Source organism: Podarcis bocagei, assembly GCF_964188305.1.
Source record: "Podarcis bocagei genome assembly, chromosome: 11".
In the NCBI taxonomy this organism is placed as follows: Eukaryota; Metazoa; Chordata; class Lepidosauria; order Squamata; family Lacertidae; genus Podarcis; species Podarcis bocagei.
Window position 1 is genome coordinate 51,528,957 of NC_138136.1, and position 23,067 is coordinate 51,552,023.

The 23,067-nt window shown below is 40.9% G+C and overlaps 1 protein-coding gene across 4 annotated transcripts in view; it reads right to left on the reverse strand.

Moving 5' to 3' along the window:
- WDR7 (WD repeat domain 7) overlaps positions 1-23,067 on the reverse strand; it is a 221,194-nt gene that overhangs the window by 92,675 nt on the left and 105,452 nt on the right. For all 4 annotated transcript variants that reach the window (XM_081212629.1, XM_081212627.1, XM_081212628.1 and 1 more), the window contains one exon: positions 6,783-7,004. In XM_081212629.1, the coding sequence (XP_081068755.1) occupies positions 6,783-7,004 (222 nt within the window). The remainder of the gene's footprint in view (positions 1-6,782; positions 7,005-23,067) is intronic.

The following is a 23,067-nucleotide window of genomic DNA, read 5'->3' on the forward strand; positions in this document are numbered from 1 at the left end:
CAACATCACTCTCTGGGCAGGGATGGGAGAACAATACACGTGCACATTTATGTTACACAGGCAGTAAAATGCATTTAAATCAGCCCAATCGCTAATAAAATTGCCCACAAAGAAAGAGAAAAGAATTAGAACAACGGGTTTGCCAATCTTCTCCGTCTAACTCTGGCCTAGTTAAACTGACCTAACAATGCTATTTTTCTTCCTCTCAAAATCTGCAGTGGGTGAATCAAATGTGAAAGCAAGATCAATTCCGTTCCAAGACAGTAAATGAGCTTTAGCTCAGTCTTGTTTCAATTTATGGAGAGAATCCAACTATACCAGCTTTAAGTGTATTCTTAGCCCAGCTATGAAACTATATTAAAGTGCTATGGAAACAGTAAACAATTGTTATTTTCCACCTATATTTGTTTATAATCTAGAAGTGCGCGACGGAAATAACTGCGACCCTTCCCCCCCCCCAAGCATGCATCAGATTTTATATCTGCATTTCTAGTTAAAATTAATTTCACAGGGCTATTAACATGGTCATTTACCTCAATATTTAAAACAGTATATAATTAGAACTGCAGCAAAACCTGATAGCCTGTTAAAAAGCAGGAATGTAGCATTTAGCATTTCCCCATGTGAATATTAACTTCAGTGTGCTGTAATTATCTTACCGTGTCAAATTAATATAAATGTTTGTACTGTAAGTTAAAAGCTGAAAAAAATGGACCACTGAAATAAAGAAATTAACTACTATTGACTTCAGCAGAATATGAACTGTACCACTCATATTTAACACCTATCAACCATATTCTATCTTACATGGAAACTAACATGTCTGAATCCTAAACCAGAGTTCTGTTCTCAATGCTATCACACTTAACAAGAAGAAACTCATATTCAGCAAACAATGTTATTAGCATCTGTCTGTCTCAAGAGACAATGGAGTGCACCTCTGAGGGTGAAGTCAAACCAATGCGTCAGCAGCATCCAAGTGACTTCCCCGGGGCGCAAGCCTGGGCAGTGTGTATGGAAGTCCTGGGCTGCCCAGATGATAAGACTTCCCTCTTGGCCTTGCTTGGCCTTGGCTCTGCTTTCCTTTGGACCATATGTTGGGTACCAGCTTGGCTGCAGGAGTTGCCAGAAGGAGGCGTTCAAGGCGCCGTTCAACCATCTTAGGGACTCCACTCAGGATTTGTGTAGGGTTTACTCCTTAGCCCCTTCTTCTCCCAAAGATATCCCACAAGGCAGCGGAGGTTTAGCGTCAAGAGTTTTCCTTCTCCTAGACAGCCTACCTTCCCAGGTTGACGAGCTCCATCTGCCCCCCACTTCCCTCAACAGCACGTGCGGAAGGCAAACCTTTAAAATGGCTCTAATGCAGTTGCTTTGAACACAGTAGACAATGCTTATGCCCATAGTGTTGGAGAACCTGGTTTAATAAAATAATAATAATAATAATAATAATAATAATAATAATAATAATAATAATAATAATAATAATTTATTTATACCCCGCCCATCTGGCTGAGTTTCCCCAGCCACTCTGGGCAGCTTCCAATCGAGTGTTAAAAACAATACAGCATTAAATACCGTATTTTTCGCTCTATAACACGCACCCGACCATAACACGCACTTAGTTTTTAGAGGAGGAAAACAAGAAAAAATATATATTCTAAATGAAACAGTGGATGTATGATTTTTGTGGTTCATGCTGTGGCCACAGACATGTGATCTGACAGTGAGTTTGGAGTAGCCCAATGCAAAAATCCTGAGGATCCATGTGGATCCATGCTTTGTAACCACATTTTTGCACCACTGCGGCCCCAGTCAACAGTGGGTGGGTGATTTTTTTGGTGCAAGCTGTAGCCATGGACATGCTATGTGATCTGATTGTGAATTTGGGGTGACCCTGTGCAAAAATCCTAAGGATCCATGTGGATCCGTGCTTTGTAACCAGGCTCTCTGTCCCTCTCTTCTCCCCACTAAGCGGCTCTTCTCCTGCTTTGCTGTTTCAAAGCAAGCAAAGCAAGCCACGGAGGAGGGAAGGAAGGGGAACCATGGATCCTCTGCTCACGACTGCAGCAAATCCCCTCCGCCACCCGCAGGCATTCGCTCCATAAGACGCACAGACATTTCCCCTTACTTTCTAGGAGGAAAAAAGTGAGTGTTATGGAGCAAAAAATACGGTATTAAAAACTGCCCTAAACAGGGCTGCCTTCAGATGTCTTTTAAAGATAAGATAGCTACTTATTTCCTTCACATCTGAAGGGCACAGTGGTTCCACACCGAGCACCACTACCGAGAAGGCCCTCTGTCTGGTTCCCTGTAACCTCACTTCTTGCAGTGAGTGAATCGCCAGAAGGCCCTCGGTGCTGGATCTCAGTGTCCGGGCTGAACGATGGGGGTGGAGACACTCCTTCAGGTATACAGGATGGAAACACTGTTGGAGCATGCCCCTGTCAGTACAGAAAGCCCCCTTGAGGGAACGCATCTAATTAGTTTCAAAGCTGACCTTGAAGGTGGGACAGGCACAATGACAAATAGGGAATCCCTTCACAAAGTGGAAATACTGTTTAGAATCCCCCATCTTCACCATAACTTGTAATTATGGAAACACATGATGTAGCGCCATCACTTCACACACTTGTCACCAACGCTATCCTATCAGCTAATGTTGTGGATCTCCCTTGCAGATCTCTTGGGCTCCGTATGGCTCTATTCAATTTGCATAAGTCCAGTCCCTGATGTATGATGGTGTCAATTCCAAATTCTCTTTTAATCTGCCTTGGTTCCTGTCTTCTCAGCGCTTGCAGAATATCTGGCTGTGATTGGGAAATGTATGAGGAGGGCAAGTTGATTGGGGCTTAATGCAGACAGGCCTTTCCCACTGCTCAGAGACACCGCAAAGCTTTCACTGGGGCTTGGTCAGTTACCAGGGTTAAACCTTTAATGGGCGTGCCTGATTTGTTGCGTCTGTTGTGTTTCAAACTGCATTACATGCGACTCAGGCATGTTGGAAATAAACAACACATTTGGAAAAAGCTCAACATCCACACTGCCCGATAATAAATTTTGAGACATGACACTGACTGAGTTGAAGTGCAAAATGCTCATCATTAATAGGTATATTGATGGCACATGGTTGGAAAAATACACTGCTTTAATGACCGAACAGAGTATTTTCATATTCAGGACAGAAGAGTCATTCAGATTTATCAGCCCATTAACTTTATAAACATAGCATTAGCTGCTGCTTAGGTGTGATGTGGTGAATCTGTAATGAGAAATTCTTTACGTGGCATTTTATAATTAAATATCTCATGAACCATTTGTAAGGTCAACAGAGATTAATGTGAGATGTCAGGCAAGGTCACTGTGTGAATTCCTAAAGAATCACATCCTTCCTTACAGAGCAGAAATATCACAATTAATTGGCATTAAAAACAACAGTAGCAAGCATGTGATAAGAGTTTTACATCTTATCATAGTAAATCAATGATACTTATCAAAATGAGCTACTTTCTAATTGTTATTGCAATTTAAACTGCTGGAGGGACAACACACAGTTCGGCTGCAGACTCCTTCCCCCCTGCTCATTATTTTAGATCAGGCATCCTTCACCTTGATCATACTAAGGTTGTGTTTTCACTGAGGATGATCTGAATTTCCACAATATTTGTGTTTATTACATATTGTTCCTCCTCCTAAGAGCTTAAAGTGGTTTACATTTGGTCCTTGGGAGAGAGGACCAGCTCAGTGGAAGAGCTCATGCTTGGGGAGCGGGGTTCTATACGAGATCCTGGAGAGATGCGGCTGTTCAAAACAGGCAATACTGAGTTAGGAGGATCAATTATATGACTTCAGTTTCAGATGTTCTGAAGTGATCTCCCAGTGTGGCCAGACTGGCTGAGAGAGGGGTCATCATAGGACAAAATAGGTGGTGGCAGAGACATTACCCTGATGAAAGGTGGGGAATTAAGCACAATACAAGAAGGGGGGTGGAGTCCCTCCACCAGTGATGTGTTAGTTATCAAAAGACAATTGCAAAGTTGGGAGGAGGAGGTTGCTAGCCGACATGATACAGAGGACTTCTTGAACCTTCAAGAGAAGGTACCCTCAAAATCAGCGTTCAGCACCTACCACCTTCTTGAAATTCCACCACCTGAGGTGTCTGTGGTGCTAAAACCTCTCTGAAGAGGTCATATTGCCTTCTTCAGGCTCTGAAGACTTCAGCTAAGCTTCTAAAACAGGCAGGGACCCTTTATGAGTAGAGGCTCTACTCCCCAGGGGCAGGGCTAGCTGCCAATCTTACTGTTCATTCTGGGTTTCCTGGTTGCTGAAGTAACCCCACAGCCTGCCTCTGTTTTCACCTTTTGTTTTGCCTATCTGGACCTACTTTCTCCTTTATCTACTTAGCCTTACTGTAACTTCATCTCTGCTTGACCAGACCTTGTTTATTGGATCCTGGCCTGGAGCAATGATGTGTCTCCTTTCGTCCCTGGACTTTGTGTCTACTACATGCGCCCGCTCAGGCTAGATGTTCACAATCAGCACTTGGGACAACCCTAGTATTGAAATTCACATGGCAGTTGTTCATAGGGAAGGATACCACGTTTTCTTCACTGCACATTCCAAGGATAGGTCTTCGTGGTTTGCCAAACAACTAAGTCAAGATGAAGCCAACTGTATGAGTGATCCCTTCACATGACTTGATTGTATACACGTGGCAAAAGAGAAGCAACACGATTTTGGGGTGGGGTCGGGAGGAAAGGTCACCAGAATCCTTCTTTAATTAATTCTTCAAACAGGGCCTAATCACTACAAGTTTTTTTAAAAAACATCAAGCGATTATGAAGACTACTTCAGAATGATAATCCATCTTCGGAATTCTTAGCAGTACTCAGGGATAGGAATAAGCATTCAAGTATTTATGGTTTGCGTGCTGAAACTCGTTTACAGAATGAACATGGTCTACTACAAGTATTATCCAAAGTTCACATGAGATAGGGGGCAGCCAATAATTTCAATCCCAAAGGGGCTTGCGGTATCATTTATTTGCAGTTGTGTTGGAGAGATGGAGAACTTCTGCTCCTCCTTATGAGGGAGCAGCACTCGAGGGAAAAGGCAAAGGGGTCAACAGATGTGATTATAGAGAGGCAACACTCAGTTCTCTCAGAGAACTACAATTAATGATAAGTAACCTCACTCTGTCAAGATGTTCTTTCTGCATTTCCATTGTGGAGGAAGAACCTGGATGGCAGTGTGTAAACCTCAACAAAACAGACTGTTTGGCTCTTATGATAGGCCTGCCCCAGAAAATAAGCATGGAATTGCAGGAAGTGAAATGCAAATCTCTGAATTAAACCTCCACCGCCTCTTTTTTTCAGCAGTGGAGATGCTGCCAAAAAGACCTTTTTTGGGTGCTAATGGTCAGAAATAAAGGTTCTGATACTGAAATGGAAGCACGTTAAGATACACTGGTGTTCAGATACAAAACATAAAACAAAGTAAAATAAAGTTTTTCCAAGAGGCCAGGTCGTATGTTATATTTTGAAAATCATAACAGGAAGTGCACTGATTTAAATTCCCACTTCAAATTTTAAAAAAATACTAAAATACTAATATTCATGGGATGAATGTGAGAGTGCACAGAATATGGTGACAAAGCAGAATGAAGACTTTCCAGTGAAATAGTCTTTATAAACAGTTGTTCCCATCCTACCTTTCACCTTCACTTATTAACAATGATAAGAAGGGAGGTGTGGCAGTCATGGGTACAGTGTGGCCCATACAAAGAACACAGAAGGATTATTTGAATCGTAACGCTGGATTTAAACTCAGCTAAGTGGTGTCTGCATTAAGAATTAAGCATGAGACAAAGGTATATCTGGAAAGAAAGTATACACGAGACCCAAGAGCACTCAGCCTTATTAGATTCAATGCAATGAAAGGGTATTACTGTAACCTTTAGGAATTCATCCAAGGCCACTGGTTTGTGGAACCATTCTGGTAATCACCTACAATATTCATAAACTAGGGGAATAAAAAAAAATGAGTAACTTCTCAGAGGTTTGGATGGTCACCCAAAGCATTTTTGAATAATTAACTTTACATTTCAGTTTTGCTATTAAGACATCACTAGTAAAAAAAAAGTGGGATTGTAAATTCTTGATCCAGCTCCCCCCCCCCCAAGGATAAAAGGAGCAAAGTCAGAGCTGCAGAAAAAGGACACGAAAAAATCGCTGCAAAAAAGGACATGAAAGCATTCCATGAAAACATGGGAGAGAGGGAGAGTCCAGAAAAGACATTGCTGCCTGAGCTAATGGCGACAAACTAGGGACAAGTTTAGGGGGGGAAACTAGTTGTTGTGTTTTAAGGCATTTTAGAGTGGTCTTCCTGGATCAGTTCTAAGAGTACTAAGAGCATGTGAATAGATCCTGTGTTTGGGTACCAAAGAGTGGTTTTCAACAGCTCCCAGATATGCACACACATATATATGGGGCTATGATCATTAAACAGTGTCTTAGACCTGTGACCCTTCAGAACCCTTGGAAGTTCCTTGGGATGAAATAGTTTAAAATCAAAAGCTTCCGTTTTGGATTTCGTCCTCCGGTGCATGGAGGAGGAGAGGGGTGGTGGAGTGTGTGTGAACCAGTTGCTCTCTGCATCTTGGTTCTCATGGCAGGAAGCCAGGCTTTCCCATTGTTACTGAAATGGGCTATATAACAGAATATAATGGCACTACATATTTCACTGTACAGCTTGCATCAAGGGGGAGTGGGCAGAGAGAAACTTACAAGTATGCCTCGCCAAAGAATAGTTGGATCCACCACTCGTTGAGCCAAACCCTTCGGGAATTTGGCTAGAGCTGCGCGGCCTGGTCAGCAACTTCGGAGGTTCAATTTCTGCTCCAAACTCTGCTCCAATTACTCCTAGCAGAACTATAGCAGTAGCTTGCTTTCGCCTCTCTTCGTACGACATAGATATTTTTTTCATTTGCGGAAATCCAGACAGAGAACCTGAAACACAACACAAAGAGCATTAGGACAGGTGGCTGATAAACTGTTCTAACTCCAGCAACTCTGGTGGTCCTTTCACTGTGCAAAGAATTTAAATACACGCCTTATGGCTCCTTTTACTATTCATTTTTTAAAAAGTGGTATAGTAGCCACTGCCTTGTTCTCTTAATACTTGCTGTGCAACCAATGAAACACATGGTATAGGTCTTTCTCTATGGTGGTGCTCCAACAGTTGTCTTAAGGCGATGTATAATAAAAACAATTAAAAGCAGTTTTTAAAAACAGAAAACACATTTGAAACAAAACTGAAACCATACAAAATAGTAACTCGTGGCAAAGACTTATTTATCTACCTGGGAAAGACTGTTGGAACAAAAATATTTTCAACTGTTTCTGGAAGGTACAGATAGTGGACATCTCTCATATGCTAACAGGAATCCTAATCCAGAATGCAACAGTTAGACTGGTGCCTGGGAGTGGCTGCCAGGACCATATAAACACTGGTCTTAAAGGATCCACATTGGCTCCCAGTATGTTTCCGGGCACAGTTCAAAGTGTTGGTGCTGACCTTTAAAGCCCTAAATGGCCTCGGCCCAGTATACCTGAAGGAACGTCTCCATCGTTCAGCCCAGACACTGAAATCCAGCTCCAAAGGCCTTTTGGTAGTTTCCTCACTGTGAGAAGTGAATTTATAGGGAACCAGGCAAAGGGCCTTTTTGGTAGTGGTACCCACCCTGTGGAACACCCTCCCATCAGAGTCAAGGAGATAAATAACTACATGACCTTTAGAAGCCCAGCCAGATGGGTGGGGTATAAAAAATAAATTATTATTATTATTATTATAAGACATCTGAAGTATAGGGAATTTTTTATGTATTGTGTTTTATTGTAGGGTACATATAATAAATTCATCATCATCATCATCATCATCATCATCATATTGCCCCAATCACTCTGGGTGGCTCCCAACAAAATATTAAAAACATTTAGAAGATGTCTTCTAAAAGCCAAATACTGTAGTTGTTTCACCAAATGAAGTATATGGATTTATGTTTTCCTGCACTCTGTTATGGCAGTACATTATAAACACTGGGGGGCATTTATAACAAGAAAGGCTAGACAGTTACCCAACTGGAAGAGTTCCCTCTCCCTTGCATTAAGTTTCACTTTCTAGGTTACACTGGCCTAGGGGTCAAGGTCACAGAAGGGTTAGAGCACGCAATCCCTTGCTGCCTTCAAATACTTACTTTACATGGCTTCTGGGTCTTACTTTAAGTCAAAGCTGATGACCCTAAAGCAGTTTACATTAGTGGATGAAATAATGCAAGAATGCAGTAGGCAAAGGAATATGAACAACACAGCAATACTAGCAGGCTATCTGAACTGTCTGCACCCCAGGTGGTCCTTATAAGAACTGTAATTTTAAGAAAGGATGGTCCAAGCTTGTTCTTCCCCCTTCTACCTCACCATCACTTTTTCCTTCTGTTTCATTCTATTTAGACTGTACACCAGAAGAAGGCAGGGACTGTACTGGTTTTTGTAAGCTCCTTTGGGAGCCTTTTCAGCTAAAGAGAAGGACGGGAGATGACTTAAAGAAATAAGAAATATTTATAAGCATGCAGGGCTGCATTTACAAAATTTAAGGACACTGGATGTTACCTATTTAAGTCATGCTCAGAAGAGACTCACTGAAATTAATGGACAAGTCCACTGATATTAATGGGTCTACTCGTGACTATGGCTCGTATATCACCCATGACTTCAACTGCATTTTGAGGTATAGCTTTAACTTCTTCAATATACCAGGAAACAGACTTCTGTATATTATAGCCAATGTACTAGAAGTCTCACCCTTCCCTGCTACAACTGTGATGTTAAATCTCTTCTGAGAGAAATCAGAGGAGACCACTTGGTACTCACGGACAGAATTACAAGGTCTGGAGATTAACAAAGTGAGAATTAACAATAAAAAACGCTCTGCTATGGTATGCCCAAACTACAGCAAATGAATTCTCTCTCTCTCTCTCTCTCTTAAAAGAAAAGGGAAAAAGAGCACTGGAACCTCTGTTAAGAAAGCCGATTCCCAGTTCAGCTCTAGTTCTGATAGTTTTACACCCAAAGGAGTGGGTGGGGGTGATCTTTAACAATGAGAAGGAGAGGAGCTTTAAAAAAAAAATAAAAATCAATAGTCACCTTGTATGGAAAAAGAAAGATGAAAATGGACTCTATGCTAAGTGATACGTAACCATTTTAATCACCTGCAATTTGTATATATAATGACTACCGTTAAACGCAACACAAACCGCAACCGGGGTCTGCCTAGGCAGATCCATTTTTTAATTCGCTTCACTCAGAGCACAATGATCTGGAAGGAAACCACCACGCTCCCCTCCCCTCCAGCCCCCACCCCACCCCAAGAAGCATGCTCCATAACAATAGTTCAAAGGAAAGCTCCATTCTGCAGTTGCACTGATTGTTCTGTCAGCTGACCTCTGCAGAAGGGAATTGCTAACCGCTGCCGAGCTCCTTAGCTGACAAATGAATGATCGCAGCTCCATCTATTTTCACTATGGCTGCCTCTAGCCCAGGTGCTCAGACAGAGAGCCCGGTGTGACATCTTAGATCAAGATGAATTGGCACAAACTCCTGATCCAAGATTGTTTTATACCATTTAATTTAGTTTCTTCCCCTGCTCGGATGAGCACAGCTCTGGTTATGGATTTCTATTCTAATGTACTGAAGCAAGCACTGAAAGAAGCCAATGAAGCAGATGCTGGAGCTGGGGGACTGCAGGGATACTGATCAATAGGCAAGGCATTGACCCCAACCACTCAGCCTCTGCAATGGTCACTGTTTAAAGAAAAGAACTGGGGTGGGGGAGAGAAAGCCCCACACATGTGCTGCTTCCAGTAGGAAATTAAACAACAGGGGCACTTGGCAAACTCCCCCCTCGGAAAACAAAAAGGGAGAGAGAGGAGCCCCCTCGTTGGCTCTTCCTTTTGTTTGATTAAAGCAAGCTCAAGTTAACCCTTCATTTTATCGGGATTCATTTAGGGCCAAATGCTTCTTTCTGGCAAGTCCAGGTTTAGCAAGCCAACCCTATGTTAAAACCTCAAGAAGCAAGGGGAAAACATATCAACGTGTTGACTGCCTTTTCCAGTTCTGCTCTGCGGATGCGTTTCTTTCACAAGAAGCGCCCGTCTGAAAGCACTTTGAGGCTCCTGACCGCCTTTCAAGAGATTTCAATGTTCTGCAGCCAGGCTTAAAAGCTGCAAGTGTTTTAGTGCCAGAAAGAGCAGTGGAAGTGAAGTTTTGGGGAGCTGATTAGCAACTCAGTTTACGTAAACCGAGCTATGTTCACTAGAGGACACTAGCTGACATTTTGTTCTGTGTAAGAGATTTAGGTGTGAAACTGGTGTCTCTCTCTCCCCCCCTTTACTGTCTTTTGAGTTATTAGGAGGAACATGCAATTAATGGCAACCCTTCCCAACAAATAAACTGACAGCCAAATGGGAGATTTTAAAATGAAATAATGTCTATAAAAGTTGTCCTCGCTACAAGTTTCATTTGTCTCGTGAAAATTTGGTATTTTCTCACAGCGATGTGCCTCCATTTAATCATGCTAAAGGGTGACACAGAGATCCATTTTCTTGACAGGACGGTTGATCACCCTATCACGGTGAGAAAATTAATAACCTCAAATAGCCCTATGTGGGGGGGAAAGAAGCTGCGTTGGGGAAGAAGGAAGGTTTGTGCATTTAAGTTGTAGAGATAGCACACTTTCTATGCACTAAGTAAATGGAAGTGACAGATTTCTTCATTATTTGCCAAACGGACATTTTGACTCCACATTTACAAAGGTTTCCAAGCACACTGACCGAGTACCAAAACCAAAAAGACAACAGCCCTACAGGAAATGGTCGACAACTGTAGCTGTATATTTTTCATCCCTAATCTGTTTAAATAAAATATAGGTAAAAAAATATCTGAAAAAAAGTTTAAGCTGTTTAAAAGGTTGCAAGATATTGATTACTTCATTTAAAAAGCAGTCAGGGAGTGCAACCAAGAGGTCAGGATAAATTTAGCAGTTTGAAGCACTTTACTAAATAACTCCAAAGATCATGTTAATTGGCTTTGCACAGTCCTAGTGTAAAATTAATTTTATCCTATCTTACAATAAAAGGATTAAAAGACATATTAAGTTCTACAGGTTTAACTGGAACAGGAATCAATGGATTTGAATTAAGGCTAAAGGCTATTTTATGGGAGATGGACTACCCCCAGATACTTTATATCTGCTATTAGGCACATGATGGTACTCTTTTATTGTATTAGGTATTAAAAACTTGGAGGGGTAAATGCCATACCAATTTATTATTATAGAAATGTGTCTTGGAATTCTGAGCAGGTGAGTTCTTTGGTTTCAGTCCACAGAATTTACTGATCCTCTGATCCTTTCATAACCCCTGGCACAACTGCAACCCTTATAGTGGTGTCCAAACTTTTTTCAAAAAGGGCCAGATTTGATGAAGTGAAGGACCATGAAGGCCGACCAAAGGGCCAACCAAAGTTGTTGACCTTTTTTTTTTAGAGCTTTCTTATGATTTTACCCCAAAAATAAACTGCCACTGGGGAAGGATTGAACTGACTGGCAGGCCATATTAGGCCCCCGAAATGGACTTTGGACGTGCCTGCCTTAAGAGATAGACCGGCCATATTATTCATGCTCTGATAACATCTTGTTTGGACTACTGTAATGCCTCATATATTGTTGTTGTTCTTTAGTCGTTTAGTCGTGTCCGACTCTTTGTGACCCCCTGGACCAGAGCACGCCAGGCATTCCTGTTTTCCACTGCCTCCCACAGTTTGGTCAAACTCATGCTGGTAGCTTCGAGAACACTGTCCAACCATCTCGTCCTCTGTCGTCCCCTTCTCCTTGTGCCCTCCATCTTTCCTAACATCAGGGTCTTTTCCAGGGAGTCTTCTCTTCTCGTGAGGTGGCCAAAGTATTGGAGCCTCAGCTTTGGGATCTGTCCTTCCAGTGAGCACTCAGGGCTGATTTCCTTCAGAATGGAGAGGTTTGATCTTCTTGCAGTCCATGGGACTCTCAAGAGTCTCCTCCAGCACTATAATTCAAAAGCATCAATTCTTTGGCGATCAGCCTTCTTTATGGTCCAGCTCTCACTTCCATACATCACTACTAGGAGTGTGTGTGTGTGTGTGTGTGTGTGTGTGTATACTGGGAATGCCTCATATATAGGGCTGCCTACAAAGTGTGCTGAGCAATGGAAAGCCCTTTCTAGAGAGGCTCATTTGGCACCACTTAAGTTCTGGTGTAAAGACCATTTGCCCAGTTGACTAGTGTTTTGTCGAGGTGTTGAGAAAGAAAAAGGGATTACAGTGACATAAGATTAAGTTGAAGAAAGGATTAAGAGGACACATATTTGATAAAATTATTTAGAAGCTGCTGAAATAATATTGGAAATTGGAATGCAGAAAGGGGAGGTATGGGGGAGTCCGAGAAATGAGGGTTAGGGAAAAAAGGTTATGAAATTATACATGTTTGTTTGTCTTTTATTTGTTTGTATTGTTTAAAAAATGTTGTAAAACCAATAAAAAATTAAAAAAAAAAGACTAGTGTTTTGTCTTTTTACTCTCCTGGCTTTGGCTTCATGCAGCTACCATTGCTTGCTATGCTTTACTGTTTCAGCGTTTTATTCTTGCTATTTGGTGGTTTTAAGCGATGGTTCTTAACAGTCAACCAAGCTGGGAACACTCTGAATATTCTCTCCACGTTTTAATCCTAGTTAATTTATTTGGTTTCTTCCTATTCCTTGCAAAACTGGATGGACTTTCTGCTGGACCCCATATTTCTGTAAATTGGGGTCAATGTAAGTTTCGGTCCTTCAGAAAAAAATCCTTCTTCAGTCTCGATCCTTCCTTGATACTAGGAAGCATCAGACGAGGCGTTAAATGCAGAAAAGGTGTTGTCAGTGATGCGGTACATTAACTGTAATATTCGGGCATTGCTATTTGTCCTTTAATAATTCATGTAGATGTGGCACCATCTACTGACCTGAGCTATTGGAAGTTTACCGTGTTGTCATCTCTGAGGTGTTAAAATTCCTGTTGTGCCACTTTTGAGGCAGAACTACACTTGGCCATCAGCTATATGTGCCTTGAATGAAGAGCACCAAACAGTACTTATAAAAATTTCAGATGCACCTCAGGATGTGCAAAACATTGATTGCAACTATGCCTCTCTTTCCCTGCCCCCCCTCTCTCTCTGTGGCACAAACATTTCTGCTTTGCTGCATATCCTGTATTCCACCCACAAAATCTCTTCTGTTGATATTAACTGCCTTAACATATTATATTTGTTCAAGAATTTCCACATGAGCTGAAAGAACTGACACAGCGCATCAAATGTTGAACACAGTGAAGACTGTTATGCAGTTCAGACTGTGAAGACATTAAGTAGTAACTAACTTCCATTTATTTAAAATATGAAATCCCATGAGTTCTGATCCAAGACAGAACTTCCAGGGTGGCTCACAAAGCAAAGTAAGAGAACCACAGCATAAGAGAAAAGCAGCAATTAAAACAAAATGAAAGAAGTAGAGCAACAAGCAATTTAAGGGAAATGATTTGGTAAAAAGAATAATACAGTGGTACCTCGGCTTACATACGCTTCAGGTTACAGACTCCGCTAACCAAGAAATAGTACCTCGGGTTAAGAACTTTGTTTCAGGATAAGAACAGAAATCGCGCGGCAGCAGCGCAGCAGCAGCAGGAGGCCCCATTAGCTAAAGTGGTGCTTCAGGTTAAGAACAGTTTCAGATTAAGAACGGACTTCCGGAGTGAATTAAGTACTTAACTTGAGGTACCACTGTACTACCTTAACGTTTATCCAGCACATGTGAATGTACACACTCCTTACAACAACCTTATAAGGTAGATGAGTATTATTATCATCATCTTGTCGTTGTTGGCATCCATCTGTCTCAAGAGACAACGGAGTGCACCTCTGAGGATGAAGTCACCTCTGAGGGTGAAGTTAGCAGCACTTAAGTGACCTCCCTAGTGTGCAAGCCTGGAAATGGAGGTCCTGGGCTCTTGGCCATGCTGAAATGGTCAAAAGGAAAGCAGAGCAATACATTTATCACCAGCTGAGTTGCTGGAAGGAGGCATACAAGGTGCCATCCAACCGTCCTAAGGACTCTACTCCAGATTTGTGTAGGGTTTACTTCTTAATGCCTTCTTCTCTTGAAGATGTCCCACAAGGCAGTGGAGGTTTAGGACCAGATTTTTCCTTTTCCTAGATATGAACTAAATGTCTTACTGCATTCAATGAAGTTTGCTGGAATTCACCCTTTACTGGAGGATTATGATTAGCATCGTGTCTGATCACCATCAGTTTTTAAAATTTATATACAAACTTTAAGCTGAGCTGACAGCAAGCACACTTCTGTTCTCAAATTTTATGGGGCTTAAAAATATTATTCATTCTCTACCTTCTTGGCCCCTAAACAGTTTCGGTGGGCACGTCTTGTCCTGTTCCTAAGCCTTGACTACAAAAGCTGTCAACTTCCAACTGGGCATAATGAACCTCCCACATCAGGAGTTGCAACGTTCGCATAGATTCCATGTGAGCATTGAAGTCAATAGCTAGAAGGGGCTAACAAGAAATTGGTAGCTAATTTTAATACAATTCACACAGAATACTTAATTAAGAAAAATACCATAAATTATATATGTATTATTCTTATAGAACTAAAGTTGCGTGAGCTTTTATAAAGCAACAAACTGACAAGTCCCCAAGGAATTTAGTCTAAAATTCAACATAGGGGAAACAACAGCAAACAGGGGGAGAATATGCACATCTGCAGGGTTACAGTTTAGTAGGAAATGTAGACTCAAAGGCTGCACTAAATATTTATTAAGTTACCATATATGGTAGAAAGGACTGTAATGTTTTTACGTTCCCCTTTAATATGAAATTTTAAATATTTGTGTAATTCGCTCAGAGATATTGGGATAGAGCAGACTATGCAACAGACAAATATGGGATTAAAACCATTTGCTCTTGGATGCAGTCAAAGAACAGTTGACCTCATCTCTTCCTTTTAATCACAGCACACAACACAGCACTGCCTTGCTTTAAACAAAGTTCAACATTCAAAGCTAAAAATTTGCTTCCATTTTTCAAGCAGCTGGAACCAAATGTTTTCATAGTAGCTTACGAGTAATCGCAAGGATTAAGGTGCTGATTTTCTGCTGCATAGTTGGTGCTATTCTAAGCCAATGGCGTGTTTAAATCCACACCAATGAAATCAATACAGCACTGTTCTCTTCAAGGTGAGACCAAATAAACCTGTCTGAAGCTCTGAGAAATAGGCTTTGCAGCACACTTTGAGTGCTAAGTGCCTTTCAGTCCAGAGATCTGTCATTAAATAATCATTAGCCATCATTCATTCTTCCTAAAAAGCTTAACATCTAAACTTGTTCAGCATCCACTAAAGTATTAGTATAGACTACCAAGTATTCATTAGCTCGTAGGGATGTGGATACACTTAACTTTAACAATGTACTGACATGCTAAGGCACAAAGTGGAATAAGAGAGCCTAGTGAACGATGCTCCTTGCTTATTGCTTTCAAGTTCCTTCAAATTGCTGTCATTACATGGAAGGGTTAAAAGAGCCAGCAAGCTTTTTCCTTTTTCTTTTCCCTCCCTTCCTTCCTTTATTTTTATTTTTTTTGCTCACAGACATTCTTGTCAAGTTATAAAACTGCAAGTACGTCTATAGCTTTGCCATTTCGCATCCTGCCTTATGGAGCTGGAGGTTTGTTGTTGTTTTTCAAACCTTTCCTGGTCGGGGTTTTTCATTCATCTTTGGTGACAGGAGCAAAATTTTCATAATTAATTAACATTTATCCGCACTGCTGTAATGGCAGTCACCTGTGTCATGTTCCTTGCCGTGGGAGCACACTTCTACACCTCCGGAAATTCATTGTAATTCACACACAAAAATAATCTAAGCATACTTCCGTTCCTAATTTCAATATATTGTGATTGCGGGATCCAGTCTTCCCATGATGCAGTGAACTCGACCAACATATAAATGTTATTGACACCACTACAGCCAATGCAGACAGCAGGCTTCTTATTCATTTTCTAGAGACGTACCTAATAATTTTATAGAAGTCAGGCTGTGCATAAGTGATAGAGTATTCACTTTTGAAAAGAAACATAACGTGACTACTTGGTGGTCATATACAATATCACAGCTAGCTACTGTAGATTTAAATGTGCCTAAATCTGTACAACAGCATCAGATGGCTGGGTAATAGGGAATTTATATAGCTTTCTATAATTCTTGTTAATGTATTAATGCCTATTAAAAACTGCTGAGATTTTGCAGTGTTGGTTGCTGATTTGTAAGGGAAGTGTTCATTCATACTAGTATAAATATAAAACAGATTTGATTATTGAATATCTTCTTTATAATATGCTAACAGGATTAAATTAATTACTATGACACACTGCAGGAAGGTGGGGTGGGGGGGAAGAGGCAGTATGGGAAAAAAAATCCAGCTCTGGTTGATTAAAGGGATCATCTATCAGCTCCATACAAAACTGCAGAGAATCCATTTTGTCCTGAACTATTCCTCACTGCTCTTGCTGTATGTTAGGGAAATAGTTGCCTTCAACCATTTTAGGTTTCCCATTCTCCAATACAGTGAAATGTTTGTTTTGCAACGTAGAAAAAAGTCCTCAGATAAAAAAAAATGCAACACAGGCAATCTGTGCCAGTATATACACCTTAAATATATGTGAAGCTTTGTGAAATATAAGGACATGAACTTAACATTTATGCAAGAAGAGAATAAAGAATTTGATTATAGCCTTAAACTCAAAAATTGTCTAAATCTTCAGTATGAGAGAGTGACTCATATTTTTGCCTCTGAACTGAGCTAATTGCAATGAATTAAAATTTCATTTATGCAGTGAAACAGGACATGTTCAGATCCACAAGCCTGCTCCATTATTTGTTGCTTTGCTTGCTGATGCACAGGCACTGGTAAAAACAGTATAATAAAATAATGACAATTAAAAAAATATTCAACCCTCCTAAAAATTAAATATTTCAAGCTCATCAGTTACCTTGCTAGATGCTGATGGCTAGCTTACAATGAGACAAAAATCAAAGTACATATGAAAATATTTTTCCAAATGACTCCTGCTTTTAAAGATATGCTAGATTACAAAAAAAAAAAACACCTGATCAATAAAAGCAATTCATTCTGGAGTATCAAACCTCACTGGGCATTGGTAAAACTTCAATAAAACCAGTATTCTGGATTTTACATTTTGAAACATGATTACTATTTTATTGAAAAGTATAAGAGTAACAAACTATTTTAAATTGCAATCATTTTGAAACCGAGTTGCAACTTATCCTGATTCTTTATGAAGAGACCAGATTCTTATTGGAAATCAATGAGAAGGCAGGTAAAATTAGATAGCCATGATTTGCCAGGAAATCAATAAGAGATAGAGCAATATCAGAAACTAAAAATGGAATGTCTTACAGAAACTGAAAATATATTTTCCCCACAATTTTCCCCCCAAAGATCTGGCTGCTAAAAAAAATTAAATGCCACAAAATAACAAAGATCATGTAAACATTACATTCAGTTGCCTTTCTGTTATAAAAAATGAAAAAACCTTCCACGCCTCATTTCTTTCTGTTTCCATGTAATGTCTGAAAACGATTCATTAAATCCTTTTGAAAGAAAAATTATATTACAAAAGGTTTAAACAGGATGCTATGCCAAAACAAAGGTGTGCCTACAGAGGTATTTTAACAGCACTTTTAAGAATGCTTCTATAAAAAGAAAATGGTAAAAGAGGCAATACCCAACACAGATAAGAAATGTTGCACAGCACAATTTTATCCCACAAAGCCACCAACATCACAGAATAACAGTGGCAAATAACAGTAGCAACAGGAGGCTGAGCAGGAATAATTGCACAGATACAATTAACAAGGCTTTGGGAAGTGGGAACTTGTGAGGTATTGAGATCCTTTCTGCTGTAATGTGCTTTGAAAGAGTTGGAAAACAGCACGATTACAGATGACAGAATCAGCAGCGCAACTTCCTGAAGGATTAGGAGGCAGGGCTCACAGCCTCATTGGCATTCCTTGAGCCTATTATTATTCAGCTGAGTTTTGAATATGTAACAAGTGCAGACACAATGCTGGATTTTCCTTCCTGCGTAATTCTGAAGCTTCAACCGTTTGCAATTTTGCAGCGCATCGTTCAGTAAATATTGAAACAGCTGTCTAAAACCACAGTTCTACAAAGTATGAGGCAAGCCTCGTGAAGGGAAGAGAGAGCGCTGCTAGGTAAAATATGCCCACAGACAAGCAATAGATAGGGGAATAAAAAAAAAGAGAGAAATATGAATATGAATTTAAACATACTAGAGGTCTGGTTTTCACATAATGCAAAGCCATGGCTCAATAGTAATTTATTTTCAACATTTATATGTCGCCTTCCATATAAAAAATTCTCCAAGACTACTTACATATTAAAATAACATTACGTCAACTGTAATTGAGCTTAGTCTGGGGGCACATCTGGAAAAATGAAGAAACTGTCATGGCAACACAAAATACCCAACTTATGGAACAAAAATTGATGATGATCACACCCACCCAAACACCTTCACTCCCTTCCATAAAGGAATAAAACACAGACAACAAGAGGAGACACCCCTCATAAAACAACCCCTCTAATGGTCAGGGGTCCCTTTACCTTTTTAAGAAAAGTCAAACCCTCTCAATTTTTGAAAATACAAATGCGGCAGGGCCTAGCAGACACTAAGGGGGTTATCTGTGGGTGCCACATTGCCCAAAGAACCACACTGGGGGGCCCCGGTTTAGGGTTCTGCGTGAAACCCGCTCAGCAGCGTAACAATGGTTTCCTAACTACATGATCCGAAACTTTGGTTTGTAGTCAGTTTACAAACTTTAGTTTAACTATGGCTTTGTGTGAGATGCAAGATGGATCTCAAATATGGATGGTCTCCCCACTTCACCCCAGATGTTTTACCAAGATACAAAGACACAAAAGTAGCTGGAAAAGAAACTGAACTCTTGGGAAATAAGACATAGTTGGATCATTTGTGGGCAGGGCCATCCCTGGTGTGTGTGCACATTTAAAAGTCTACCAGCACTGCCTTCCTAAAGTAGCAGCAAAATAAAAATGCAAGCTGAGCTGAGAGGTAAAACAACGACAAAAGATAAATTGTGAGCAGAGGTAGTGGGTAGAGAAACTCAACAGGGGGATGCAGGGAGTACGATTTGCACCAGGCCCCACCCTCCCTAGGGAATAGCCCTGTCTGTGGAGAAACCTATGGCTGGTTTGATAAACAAACCATGACTTGTGTTTAAGTGCTAACCTGGCCATGGTGGCATAGAGATGCCACTGATAACCAATGGTTCACAGTATTAGCCTAACGCAAAATGGTGAGTAACATTAGACATGTGACTGTAGATTTTATAAGTCACTGAGCCGGTACAACACAGAGGGAAGCTTGGTTTGATCCAAAGGTTCCCTTCTTCCAGTGGAAGGAATTTTCTGCCAAAGAAAGGAAACCTTTGGATATGAACCACTTTTTTAAACCCCCAAAACCTAAAACCCACCTCTTTTGACAGCTAACAAACAGGGCATGGTGGTGTGTACAAAACTAAAAACACCATAAAAATATACAGTGGTACCTCAGGTTAAGTACTTAATTCGTTCCGGAGATCCGTTCTTAACCTGAAACTGTTCTTAACCTGAAGCACCACTTTAGCTAATGGGGCCTCCCACTGCTGCCGCGCTGCCGCTGTTCTCATCCTGAAGCAAAGTTCTTAACCCAAGGTAATATTTCTGGGTTAGCGGAGTCTGTAACCTGAAGCATATGTAACCTGAAGCGTATGTAACCCGAGGTACCACTGTACAGTAAAAGTATTAGAACAGTTGTAAAAGGACAAAATGAAACAAATTGTCGTATTATACAAAAAGGGCTCAGCTTAATAATCGCAGAACATCAGGGCAGAGAGGGGAGGGATATGGGTCTTTAAAAGACCTCTCAAGCAAGCAATTGATGGTGCTTCCAGTACAGTAGGGAGAAGACCTGTCCAGAGAATGGAGCAACAGCAGAAAATGCCACGTTAAAAAAAGGAAATAATCACTATATAATGGGTCTATAACATGTGGTGCTGCTGACAACATCTCATCAATCTATCAGGTCTATGTAGGGACAGGTAGTCTTTTGGGCAAGCCGCAGGATCATACCAAAGGCCCATGTAGCCCAGCGCTCTGTTCTCGGAGTGCACATGGGAAGGTCTTTGTAACCAGATGCTCATGGGATGCTCACAAGCAGCACCTTAGCGCAACACTCTCCACGCCTGTGCTTCCAAGCAACTGATATGCAGTGGCTCTGCATGGTTCATAAGTGGGTGGAGGGAGAGACATGGTGAGGACCCAAAAGAAGCATGTCCATATTACGCAATCCCTCATCGTACAATAAGTAGGATTGCAACAACATTGCCTGTATGGTGAAATATTGCAATCATAGAAGAGTATTAAGTGAGCAACGTGCAAACTAGAAACATCTCAAGTGCAAATAGACCCCCAAAGTGGAGCACAACTGACATGTTATAATAACATACACAAGCTCTGCCATCTTGAAACTGGCATCCATGTAGATTCACAACACTGATCCCACACATATTTAAACAACAAACACTCACATACACACCACATGAGGAAGGTATTAGTGACACTGTGAACACCATGGCATTGCAAACGGGTGTTTGCCAACTGGGTACAGGATTACCGTAGCTTGCTCTTGGGCAGAATTAGCTTTGCAGGAGCTTCATAGAACAGATTACTCAAGCCCTTCCTCAGCACTAGGGGCTCCATAAGGACCACACCCACAATTCTATAGGTTCCACTTGTAATGCATTAGTGTGAAGCGAAAACAAGAAAGAAAAACCTTCCAGCTCTCTCTCTGTATCCTGCTTTCTAAGTCACACAATCACTTAACTAATTTCGTACCGTTTACGTGGCATATTCGGCGTACGCTGTGCTTTAGAAACAGGGTGTAACCAAGAGGGATGCGGGCAGGGGAGTTTCTATTTCAAAGGGAGAGAATGTATAACCACAGAGATCTGCCAATGTTCATTTAAATACCACTGGTTGCCATGGCAGCACAAAACACTAAATGGTGGCGGACTGTGCTTATCACTTTCTCCCCCTAACAGTGTATGCATGTATAGCTTATTCTTTATGGCCAATTCTTAATACATCACATTGTATTTGACAGTTGTATTATGCAGTTGAATCTGCTAGCTTTTATTCACAATGCCTTGACATATTCCAAGGTGGAACAGTCTAACCTTTAACCTCCTTCCACAAAAGGGAACTACTGCTGCTGCTACTACTACTACTACTACTACTACTACTACTACTACTAATAATAATAATAATAGTTGTTGTTGTTTTAGATACCACCATTTATCCAAAGATCCTAGGGCAGTGTACAACACTAAGAACATAATTTACACAGCATAGTAATAAAAACATAATACAGAGCACAATAATACACAATAATTATAATTAAATGATCATAGCAACAGTGCCCTCCCTGCATTTAACAGGTCATAGATTTAACATTTAACATAGATTATTTAATAGCCAAAGGCCCGGGTAATAAGGAATGTTTCTGCCTGGTGCCTAAAGACATGTAATGATGGCAATCCTCTTTGGGGAGAACATTTCATAGATGGAGAGCCACCACAGAAAAGGCCCGTTCTCATGTTGCCACCCTCCGAACCGTCTCATAAATGACAAAGAGCCAATTCTATTTTTCTGTCTCTCATGTCAAAGCAAGCATGAATCAGTTCTGTGTACTGGTTAGAGCCTTGGACTAGGACCTGGAAGACCAAGGGGCAGCTATAAAGCACACTGGGTGGCCAGACAGGATTGTTGTGAGGATAAAATGGAGGCGGAGAGAACCATGCAAGTCATACAGAAATAAGTAGAAAAAGAAATAGTCATTGGATGCTCCAAGATAATGGAATTCACTTCTTGCAAGCATCCTTTGAAGGCAGGTGGCCACTTTAATACTTTGATTCAGGTTGGGGGCTTTATTTCAGAGGGTGGCAACTGGTGCTTGTTCCATAGAACTTTACTTTATACTTTGATTTTTAATCTGCCTGCCCTAAATTATCAAGAAAGGGTTAAGCACTAAAATTAAAACCACAAATTCTCCACTACACTCAAGCAGCCAAGACAAGAACCGGGTGGTATTCAACCAACCGATTATTATTCAACCTGATTATTGTCTTCCAAAGCAACCACTCTATTCCGAACTTAAAAATGGAAAGCGTAATGCTGGTGGTCAACAAAAGAGGTTCAAAGACTATCTCAGGGCAAATCTTAAAAAATGTAGTATGAACACCGACAATTGGGAAACACTGGCCTGCGAATGCTCCAGTTGGAGAACAGCCTTTACCAAAGGTGTCATGGGCTTTGAACATGCTCAAACTCAGGACGCAAGGGAGAAACGTGCTAAGAGGAAGGCACGCTTGGCACCATGATCAACTCCCACCCGGAAACCTATGCCCCCACAGTGGAAGGACGTGTGGATCCAGAATTGGCCTCCACAGTCACTTGCAGACTGTGTTTTAACAATTTTACTCGATTATGAGTGATCGCCGAAGAAGAAGAAGGTATTCAACTATGTTTTAAATTAATGGACCTAACTTAGTCATGTTCCGACTTACTTGAAATACACTATTCTGATAAAATTGCTCATATTCATTCCAACTTAAGATGCTTGCGTTATGTCTTCTGTTTAGTGACTTAAGCACCTGCTTCAGATAGATAATTTTCAGTTTGTGCAACCTGAGGGTGTTGATACGGTTCTTATACAATGCACTTTAGACATCTGCCCAGCCTGGTAATAAAAGCTGCCAGAGAGGGGCTGACTGAGCTACTGTT